General features: G+C 44.0%; 1 protein-coding gene across 1 annotated transcript in view; it reads left to right on the top strand.

Moving 5' to 3' along the window:
* drp2 (dystrophin related protein 2) overlaps positions 1-12,007 on the top strand; it is a 154,801-nt gene that overhangs the window by 132,890 nt on the left and 9,904 nt on the right. Inside the window, exons 17-20 of the mRNA XM_020509411.2 lie at positions 400-536; positions 832-897; positions 4,566-4,631; positions 6,336-6,485. Coding sequence (XP_020365000.2) covers positions 400-536; positions 832-897; positions 4,566-4,631; positions 6,336-6,485 — 419 coding nt within the window. The remainder of the gene's footprint in view (positions 1-399; positions 537-831; positions 898-4,565; positions 4,632-6,335; positions 6,486-12,007) is intronic.

Genomic DNA, 12,007 nt, shown 5'->3' on the forward strand with positions numbered 1-12,007 from the left:
TTCAACCAGGGGAAGGTTTAAGTGGAGCTAGGCTGGAGTATTTTTTTTCAGTGCTCTGACTCCTATGGTGCTGGGTTCTATGATGGAGTGGGGGGGGGGTACAAGACTGTAGAACTGTAGTCCAGTGAGGTCAAAGGGAGATAGAGGGGGGCATGACAACTGGACTAGCAGCAGGGCACTATAAGAAAGTTTAGTTCAAGACAAGGCTCGCTCTCTCTCTCTCTCTCTTGCGTGCGTGCTTGTGTGTGTGGGTATGAGTGCGTGTGTGTGCGTGTGTGTGCTAGCGTGCATGTGTAGTGTAACGAATTCTAAAGTGCTGCACTTTGTCTTCTTGTCCTCCCACCGCCATTCCCCTCTCCTCTCCTCCATTCCGGCCCCCTCATCTAAATCATGTGGCAGACCACCTCAGGAGAAAAGATGCGGGACTTTGCCAAAACGCTGAAGAACAAGTTCCGGTCGAAGCAGTACTTTAGCAAGCACCCTCAGCGGGGCTACCTGCCTGTCCAGTCGGTGCTGGAGGCTGAGAACTCTGAGACGTGAGTCATACCTCTACAGACACATACATATGGCTAGACAGACTGGCACAGAGAAGACAGGAAACATGATTTGACAGAGAGAGGGAGACTGCTTATATATATGACAGCAATACATTTTCCAATAATATTACGATGTAAGCTTTGTTGGCAGTATTCTATGATGTTGAGGGGAAGGGAGCACTTCTGTTTTGATGCGGTTGGTTGTACATGAGTGGGATTCAATACGTTTTTAAGAAGTAGACACCATGAAGTACCAGTACTAGAGGTATTAATGATGTTTTCTGTGTTTTACCAGGCCGTGCTCCTCTCCCAAGCTACCCCATGCAGACACACACAGCAGAATCGAGCACTTCGCTAGCAGGTCGGGTGTTATACGCTCACACACACACACGCACACGCACGCACGAAATAAATACTCCCATCCTACCCTTACTTAACTCCTCTGCCTACTCCAGTCCTGAACCATCTGTCTCCTTCCCTCCTTCCATTCTCCTCACACTCCCCAGTTCTCTCTCCTCAGTCTGATTAAGATATTGATCTGGTTGCATCTTGGTCTGAGCTTTGACTTGAGTGTAGACTGTTGTGCCCAACTGGTATCCTCTCTCTCTTTCTCTCTTTCTCGTTCACACACACACACACACACACACACACACACACACACACACACACACACACACACACACACACACACACACACACACACACACACACACACACACACACACACACACACACACACACACACACACACACACACACACACACACACACACACACACACACTGAGAAGGGTGCAGTACGTTTGGTCTAGGGTGAGCAGGGGTCACCTGAATGTGGATGCCTGGTGGCATGGTAAAGCATTGTGACAGGGCACTGGGTCCATTGGGTACCTGGTGGACGCCAGAGCAGATCAGTGTCTGTCTGTCAGGGTTACAGAGAGGGCACAGCCAGGGCATGGCAGAGCAGTCTCTCACCCAGGGCAGTCATGCCAATAGCAGAGCAGAGCAGGGGATAGATCACTGGGGTGGAGAGAGAGAGAGAGGGCACAGATCACTTTCTTGCACTGTATGTGTGATTGTGCTTCTCAGTATTGATCCTCTCTCTCTCTGAACTTCACTTTCAGTCTCTCTCACACATTTTGTTTAGTCATTGTATTCACTCTCTTTCTTCTCTCCCAGTCATTCAGATCCATTATTTCTATTGACTGAAATGATATGCTTCTGTTCCCAAGTCCTCTCACATTTACACTGCATTCGGGAAAATGTCCAGACCCTTTTGCTTTTTCCACGTTTCTGTTACGTTACAGCCTCATTCTACAATGGATTTAACATTTAAAAAATCCTCATCAATCTACACATAATACCCCATAATAACAAAGAAAAACAGGTTTATAGAAAACACTGAAATACCGTATTTACATAAGTATTCAGACCCTTTGCTATAAGACTCGAAATTGAGCTCCGGTGCATCCTGTTTCCATTGATCATCCTTGAGATGTTTCTACAAATTGATTGGAGTCCATTTGTGATTGGATATGATTTGGAAAGGCACACACCTGTCTATATACGGTCCCACAGTTGACAGTGCATGTTAGAGAAAAAACCAAGACATGATGTCAAAGGAATTGTCCGTCGAGCTCCGAAACAGGATTGTGTTGAGGCACAGATCTGGGGAAGGGTACCAACAAACATGTGCAGCATTGAAGGTCCCCAAGAACACAGTGGCCTCCATCATTCTAGCAAATGGCTCCTAAAGGACTCTCAGACCACTCTCAGACCAAGAGGTCTGATGAAGCCAAGATTGAACACTTTGGCCTGAATGCCAAGAGGATGCCTGGAACCATCCCTATGGTGAAGCATGGAGGGACTGGAGGGACTCTCGATCCTGACTGGGAGACTAGTCAGGATCGAGAGAAAGATGAACGGAGCAAAGTACAGAGAGATCATTGATGAAAACCTGCTCCAGAGCGCTCAAAACCTCAGACTGGGGGGAAGGTTCACCTTCCAACAGGATTAACTGCCTTGTTCAGGTGCAGAATGACAGATTTTTACCTTGTCAGGTGGGGATTCGATCTAGCAACCGTTCGGTTACTGGCCCAATGCTCTAACCACTAGGCTACCTGCTGCTCCAGTATGGGGTATTGTGTGTAGATTGATGAGGGATAAAAACTATTTAATACATTTTAGAATAAGGCTGTAATGTAACACAATGTGGAAAAAGGGGTCTGAATACTTTCCGAATGCACTATATTAGTCTTCTGACAATTCTAATCATTAATGTTGTCTCGCTCTCTCTCTCTCTCACACACTCTCTCACGCTCTCTCTCTCTCACACTCTCTCACACTCTCTCACACTCTCTCTCTCATACTCTCTCTAGCTCTCTCTCCCTCACTCTTCAAAAACACATCAAATGAGGGACTATATATATATAATATATATATTTATCCACCCCTCCCCCATCATTGTCCCGTCCCAAAGTAATGAAACATCTAATTAATATCAGAAGTGTCAGAACTGCCATACAGCTATATTAAAGGTCCCTGAGGCTGTCCTCATAGAAGAGTGTTTGTCTGTCCATTCAGTCAAATGAGGGGTGTTCATGTTAATCCAGGTTAATAATATTTAGTCCCAGAGGAAGATTGTGGGTATTTGATGTTTTGGTTGCCTCTTAAGGGACAGATTTTCTGGCGTACCCCACACACATGCACCGAGGTGCCAGTGGATAGCTCTCCTTTCATCATAAGTACAGACTCCAGTTCTGAGAGAGGAATGGAGAGAGGGAGGGGTAGAGGGAGAGGCAAGTGGAGGGAGAGAGATGGCCTGGGGATGCGAGGGAGGGAGCGAGAGAGAACACTCCACATAGGACTCTTATAGGAATTGACTCACTCACAAATTCCCTCATCTTCATGACTGCCAAGTCTACGGCTCTCACACGAAATACACACATGCGCACGTTCATACACACAGTCTCATTCTCACAGTTTCACACACAACTCACATACAGATTCTCACACACACACACACACACACACACACACACACACACACACACACACACACACACACACACACACACACACACACACACACACACACACACACACACACACATTTACAACCATGTGACCCAACCTTGCACCCCTTTCACCCTCCAGTCCCCTTGGGGGTTAGTGACCTTCTCCATCCCCTCCTGCTGTAGTCCCTAGCTGGGGTGCTGGTCACTCTCCTCTCTACCCTGCCTTCTGGTCCTATGAATGAATGACCTGACTGATTGAATAAAGGACTGTCAGCCATAGAGGCCAGGTCTGGCCACAGTGAGAGTGGATGTCCTGTATCTTGGTGGAAGGGGCATAAGGATGCAATATGGATCCCTCTGACAAGCGTCAATCCATTTTCATCCTTCTTTCCTGTCCCTCCAGCCGTCCATTAGTAAATTAGTTTTGGTGGTGGTGGTGGTGGTTGGCGTGTGAGTGTGTGTGTTTGGGGAGCTGGAGTAGCATGAGGCACTTAGCACATTTCATTAGTATCTCTGGCGGAGTCTGTACGTGTCTGATGGTTCCAACACAGCCCTCCTGGCAGCTCCCTCAGAAGGCCATTCCCACTGCTGAGAGAGTGAAGTGCGCTAAAAGCAAACTTCTCCCTATTCAGCTGCCTGGTAAAACGGGAGGAGGAGATGACAGTTTGTAGCAGTGTGGGAGCTGTCCATAGTGCTGAAAAAGTTAGTCCCTATCCATGGTGCTGAACTGCCAATTATCTCATCCACATTGTAACAGGGTAGAAGGAGAAGAGCAGTGTGGGAGCTGTCCATGGTGCTGAAAAGTGACAGTCCCTATCCATGGTGCTGAACTGCCAATCGTCTCAACCCCATTGTAACAGGGTAGAAGGAGAAGAGCTGTGTGGTAACTGTTCGTGGTGCTGAAATACCGCACTACAGCGCTGTACTGAATAGCTCTTCTTGGAAGGGAAAACCTCTCCTCTTTCAAAAGATCTCTCTCTGTGTGTATGTGTGTGTGTTTTCTTGTGGTCCAGGTTGGCGGAGATGGAGAACCAGAATTGTTCCTTCTTCACGGATAGTCTGTCGCCTGATGAGAGTCTGTGAGTACACTGCCACCTCCTCCACACACTGAACCCTTTCATTACAGCCGAGGCCCTGCTCTGAAATATGTAGTGTGTGCATGTGTGTGTGTGTGTGTGTGTGTGTGTGTGTGTGTGTGTGTGTGTGTGTGTGTGTGTGTGTGTGTGTGTGTGTGTGTGTGTGTGTGTGTGTGTGTGTGTGTGTGTGAGGAAGTGTGTCGGCATGTGTGTACCTGTGTGTATGCCCCTGTGTGTGTGCCCACGCATTCAGGGGAGGCTGGGCAATCACATAAAGAAATCAGTAAGTTAATGAAAATGACCCATGGCAATGCATACTCCCCCTTCATCATATAAAAGTCTTTGTGATTAAAGACTGTGGCAGTGGGAACAAATAGAAAGGGCTGCTGCACAGGAGACCAGAGGAAGAGGAGAGGGTGGCTGAAACAAAAACTGGAGGGTGGGGGAAGAAGGGGGGGGGGTGAGTAGTAGCTTTGGTTGAATCAATCAGGTGAACCCCTCACTAAGGAATGCTATAAACCAACTCAATTCATGAAAGGGCCTGGTCGCTGAGGTGTTGGCCCTGATCAAAGGCTTTGGCTGAGAGAGAGGGAGAGAGAGAGAAAGAGAGAGAGAGAGAGATTACATATATATATCTGTGTGTGTGTGTGTGTGTGTGTGAGGGAGTGTGTCGGCATGTGTGTAGGGTGTGTGTGTTTTCATGATGCATTTTCCAACCAAGGTAGTGGCCTTGATCAAAGGGTTTACTGTGTGTGTTTTCGTGTCTAGAGAAATAGTGAGAGAGTGTTTGTATTTACGTGTGTGTATATTCATCTGTGTCTTTGTTCAAGTCAGTGTGTGTATTCATTTCTGTGAATACGTGTGGGTGTGTTCCTGTCTGCGTGTGTGTCTGTGTGTGAGTTTGTGTGTGTGTGTGTGTGTGTGTGTGTGTGTGTGTGTGTGTGTGTGTGTGTGTGTGTGTGTGTGTGTGTGTGTGTGTGTGTGTGTGTGTGTGTGTGTGTGTGTGTGTGTATGTGCACATGGGTATTTGCTAAATAGAGAGGGTAATGGCATGGTGTGTGAGGCTGCTAGTTTAATGTGACTGTTTGTATAGTTGCTCAGTGTGCTGCTGCCTGCGAGTTCTTGGCTGTGTGTCTCTGTGCTGTTGGAAGACTATTCTCTTTGCCTTTGTGGCTATGTGTGTCGCAAGTGTTTTGGGTGCTGTCTTGAATTTCTTCAGACTGCCGGTGTGCTTGTGCTGATGTGCGTCTATCCTGCCAGTGTGTCTGTTGCTGTCCGCGCGTCTGTTGCTGTGTGTGTGTGTCTGTTGCTCTCTGTGTGTCTGTTGCTCTCCGTGTGTCTGTTGCTGTCATTGTGTCTGGTGCTGTCAGTGTGTCTGGTGCTGTCCGTGTGTCTGTTGCTGTCATTGTGTCTGGTGCTGTCAGTGTGTCTGGTGCTGTCCGTGTGTCTGGTGCGTGCTGTCCGTGTGTCTGTTGCTGCCAGTGTGTCAGTACTGCTCTTCTATACCCATGTGTCTGTGACACTTTGCTACTGCTTTGTTGCCTGTGCTGCTGTGTGGCTGTCCTGTCTGTCTGCTCTGTACCAGTGTGTCAATGGCTCGGTGCTGCTCTGTGCTTTTCCTGTCCTGTCCTGTGCCGTCTTGTCTGTGGCTGTGCTGCGGCTCAGTGTGCTGAGTGTCTCCTTTGCTGTGTTATGTGGGGGACTCAGGGATGAAGATCAGTACCTCCTGCGTCACTCCAGCCCCGGCACCCTGGACCAGGACTCCCCCAGCGGACAGCAGATGCTGCTGATCCACCTGGACTGTCAGGACAAGGACGAGCTACAGAGAACGCTAGCCCGTCTGGAGAATGAGAACCGGTGAGAAAACATAACCTTTAGGTTTTAGAACCGTTTGGTCTTATAATCTTTAGAACTGGAACCTTTCGGCCTCATTTCAGTCCTATAATCTTCTGGTATTAGAACCTTTAAGACCTATAAGCTTTTGGTTGTAGAACCTTTAGGACCTATAACCTTTTTGGTCGTAGAACCTTTAGGACTTAGAGCTGTTAGGTCTTGAAAGCTTACAGGGCCACTACCAAGGCCATCATAATCAATTATATTATGCTTCTGGCACCAAATGTGAGAACTACACATTGGTAGTGGATGACATGAGTGCCGCCAGACAAGGTTAAGCGCTTTGAGACCTAGTTAAAAGTGCTATGTAAATGTAACCATTGTTATTATGATCATAGTTTACAATGCCCTTCCCAAGTCATAAACACACCACACACAGACTACAAAGTGCACCTGTTAAAGCAGTGGCCCATAAAAGACCCAGCTTTTTCATGTCCTCAAAGCGTCCACATAATCACAACACAACTGGAACACTGCTGGGAGTTTATTGACCAATATCAGCAATACAATCAACACCCAAACATGTCAGAGAGTAAGCATGGAGAACCAACTCCCAAAAGAAAACGAGACTCCTCGATGCACATAAACAATTTATGCTTTTCACCATCGGGAATAAGTGCAGAAACTGACTTGCTAAAGTCGATAAATTATAAACTGGGCATACATGATCTAATCAGTAAAGATACAGTGCGTTCTGAAAGTAAGACTCCTTGACTTTTTCTACATTTTGTAACGTTACAGCCTTATTTTAAAATGGATAAAGCAAAACAAAAAAAGTATTCAGACCCTTTGCTATGAGACACGAAATTGAGATCAGGTGCATCCTGTTTTCCATTGATCATCCTTGAAATGTTTCTACAACTTGATCTGTGGTAAATTCAATTGATTGGACATGATTTGGAAAGGCACAGACCTGTCCATATAAGGTCCCACAGTTGACAGTGCATGTCAGTGCAGAAACCAAGCCATGAGGTCGAAGGAATTGTCCGTAGAGCTCCGAGACAGGATTGTGTTCGAGGCACAGATCTGGAGAAGGGTACCAAAAAATGTCTGCAGCATTGAAGGTCCCCAAGAACACAGTGGCCTCCATCATTCTTACATGGATGAAGTTGGGAACCACCAAGACTCTTCCTAGAGCTGTCCACCTGGCCAAACTGAGCAATCGGGGGAGAAGGGCCTTGGCCAGGGAGGTGACCAAGAACCCAATGGTCACTCTGACAGAGCTCTAGAGTTGGAGATGGGAGAATCTTACAGAAGGACAACCATCTATTGACCCTAAGCACAACGCCAAGACAACGCAGGAGTGGCTTCGGAACAAGTCTCTGAATGTCCTTTTTAAATTTTTTAAAACTAACTAGGCAAGTCAGTTAAGAACAAATTCTTATCTTCAATGACAGCCTAGGAACAGTGGGTTAACTGCCTGTTCAGGGGCAGAACGACAGATTTGTACCTTGTCAGCTCTGGGGTTTGAACTTGCAACCTTCCGGTTACTAGTCCAACACTCTAACCACTAGGCTACCCTGCCGCCCCTGCCTGCCAGAGCCTGGACTTGAACCCGATTGAACATCTCTGGAGAGACCTGAAAATAGCTGTTAAGCAAAGCTCCACATCCAACCTCCAAGAATGGGAGAAACTCCCCAAATACAGGTGTGCCAAGCTTGTAGCGTCATACCCAAGAAGTGTCAAGGCTGTAATCACTGCCAAAGGTGCTTTAACAAAGTACTGAGTAAGGAGTCTGAATACTTATGTAAATGTGATATTTCAGTTTTTTAAAGTTTCTAAAAACCTGTTTTTGCTTTGTCATTATGGGGTACTTTGTGTAGATTGATGAGGGGAAAAAACTATTTCATAAATTTTAGAATACGGCTGTAACGTAACAAAATGTGGAAAAAGTCAAGGGTCTGAATAGTTTCTGAATGCATTGTAACTGTATATAATACAATTGAGGTGAGGGCGTTGGAAATGATTTTGTCGGTTAATCTGCTTCTGTTCTGTGAGTGGCACTGTTTGCTCTTTTTGAAGGGTGTGTCCCGGTCTCTCGGGGACAGTGGAATCTGGGGGCATGGGGGTGGTCAGCCGGTCACCGGGACGACAACCCAACTTGGGATGGGGGGAGGTTTTAGCAGGTGGAATAGTGGAGAACAATTGAAGGTTTACTTAGTAGCAATGCAAATATCATGGTACAGCTATATGGCCACTCAACCATCATGGTACTTTTTAATGGTAGGTTACAAACATATTATGATAAATATTATTGAAACTTGTATTTCGTTATGGTAAACGTTGAAATAAGTATAGCCAGTTATAATTGTAATGGCTTAGCAGATTGTATTTACCTGGCTAAAAGAGAAGTAATATAATATCTATTATTTACAGGAAACTCATTCAGCAATTTTAGATGAAGTTGTGTGGAGAAAGGACTGGGGAGTGCGAAATACTTCTCCCTTGAGCAACTCAAAAGGGGTGATGATCTTAATTTTGATCAGAATATGCAAATTGTCCATACAGATCCGCAAGGTAGATGGATGATTTTAAATATGTTACTGGACCATAAACAGATTTGTCTCATTACAGTCCAAATAATGATGATCCACACTTCTTTGAAAATATATATGTAACGGCAGATTTCCTCCTCTTCATCTGAAGACCAAAACGCAGCGTGGTAAGTGTCCATATCGTTTATTATAAAACATAAACTGAACACTAAAAAACAATACATGTGAACATGAACATAAACCAAACCGAAACAGTCCCGTGTGGTGACAAACACAGACACGGAAACAAACACCCACAAACCAACAGTGAAACCCAGGCTACCTAAGTATGATTCTCAATCAGAGACAACTAACGACACCTGCCTCTGATTGAGAACCATACTAGGCCGAAACAGAAACCAAACATAGAAACACAAAACATAGACTGCCCACCCCAACTCACGCCCTGACCATACTAAATAAAGACAAAACAAAGGAAATAAAGGTCAGAACGTGACAATATATAATAATTTATAAAACCTACAAGCAATACAATACTATGTTGGAGGGAGACTATAATACGGTTTAAAATACCTCAATGGGCTGTAAAGGAAATCACACTACAAACTATCACCCTCATGCACTTTAGGAAAATCACAAATATCATGGATACATTGAAACTAGTGGATATATGAAGGCTTAAATACCCTGACCCAGTGAGATATACGTGGCAGAGGCTCAATCAAGCTAGTCGTCTTGACTACCTTCTTATGTAATTCTAAACCAAAAGTTAAAAAATGGTTGCTAGGGGACAGAATGTGGTTGGACCGTCAAATAATTGGCATGTACATTACTCTTACAGAATTTCCACGCATGTGAGGATATTGCACATTTTATCAAAGCCTATTGAATGATAACTTGTTTTTTTTAAACTAGGGCAGAAGAATTTTTTTTTATTTTTTTAATCAAATTATTTTTTAATCTTAAACATAGAAATGCTACCGAAAATGATTTACTGGAACTTGATTTACTGAAAGCGGAGTACTTGAAGCATATGTTTTCCTTTCAGTCTCCTCCAATAACCAAAGTTATGGATTTTATGGATTTTTTTTCTACTAACAAGATCAAATGAACAGCCTTACAGAAAGACTAATGTGAAGGTCAAATTAGAGAGGAGAAACTTCTTGATGCAATTAAGTCTGTGAAAACTCCAGGGCTGGATGGCATACCAGTTGAGGTATACCAATTTTTTTTTGATGTACTCAGAGGACCGTTATTCACATGTTTTAACCACTCACATAACAAATGCTAAATGATCAGATACTCAACAAAAGGTTCTGAATTCATTATTACTGAAACAGGACCCAAGTGGTAAATATAAAGATCCAGTCCATAAAAAAAAAATTGGAGGCAAAATTCAAGGCGCATAGAATTAAAAAGTTCTTGTCGGATATTATTCATCCTAATCAAGCAGGTTTTTTTTACATGGATGATACATTGGAGATTATATAAGACAAGTACGGGACACAATAGAAAACCGGGCCTGGTATTCATAGCTGACTTTGAAAAGGCTTTTGATAAAGTACGACTGGAATTTATACATAACATTTTGGAGAATCTCTTGTAATCTCAATGGGTTAAAGTTATGTAATAGTAACCCTATGCCTAAAATAGTCAATAATGGCTACTTCTGCGATAGTATAAAACTGTCAAGAGGAGTAAAACAAGGTTGTCCATTATCCACATATCTATTTATTATGGCCATTGAAATGTTAGCTGTTAAAAATCAGATCCAACAGTAATATCAAGGAGCTAGAAATCCAGGGCTTAAAAACAGTGTCATTGTACGCTGATGAGTCATGTTTTCTTTTAAATCCACAATTTGGATCCCAGTACAGCCTCATCGACGATCTAGATACTTGTTCTAACCTCTCTGAATTACAACCAAATTCTGATACGTGTACTATATTAAGTAGTATGTAAACAAAGCCAAAATTTGATAGAAGATTGCCTTTTCCCATCCACTTAATTTGACATCAGAGGCAACCTTCATAGGTGTGATTCATCTGAATTATTATCTCTTTGTATTTTCTGCATGTCCCTGACCTTTTGGCCAGCACACACGCACACACACATGCGCACGCACATGCGCGCACACACACACACACACACACACACACACACACACACACACACACACACACACACACACACACACACACACACACACACACACACACACACACACACACACACACACACACACACACACACACACACACACACACACACACACACACACACACACAAACACACACATGCTTTCCTTCTGTCCTTGGTGAATAATACGTTAATGATGCTAGATTAATACCATATATACACACAGCCCTTGGATGTCTGAAACCTTGACCCAGTTTGGTATTATTTCTGTTTTTCCCATTTTATGATGAGCTATATCCCTGTGTGTTCCTCATCTAGCACTAGGAGTTGTCCTCCTTTATTCTAATTGGTCTATAGGACCCCAGGTCATATGTTGTAAACTGGGCTTGACCTCCAAAAATCTGACAAAAACATGTTTGCTCACCGTGAGTGTGGAGGTTGTGACTGTCTGGGAAAATTGGTAAGGACATAGAATACCACACAATACCGCTGCTCTGAAAATATATATTTTTATTTTCTGTGTGAATTTTATAGAGACAGGCAGTCTGTCTCCATAGAGACAGAAATAGATTATGAGCTGTGAAAGTTAATCCACAGAGTTCGTCTTTTTGTCAAACTTGAGTTAACTTCGACTAACAGTTCAATGAAATCGCAACCCAATTAAATATCTGTTTGCATACAGTGTATATTATGTTTAGTGATTGTTAACACAAATTCTTACCATGTCTGGTGATAATGATCTGCTCATTATTTGAGTTGACAATGAACATATGCTCAATGAGCAGACAGTGAACATATGGACTATGAGCAGACAGTAAACATAAGGACTATGAGCAGACAGTAAACATATGG

The sequence above is a fragment of the Oncorhynchus kisutch genome, linkage group LG19 (genome assembly GCF_002021735.2).
Source record: "Oncorhynchus kisutch isolate 150728-3 linkage group LG19, Okis_V2, whole genome shotgun sequence".
Lineage (NCBI taxonomy): Eukaryota > Metazoa > Chordata > Actinopteri > Salmoniformes > Salmonidae > Oncorhynchus > Oncorhynchus kisutch.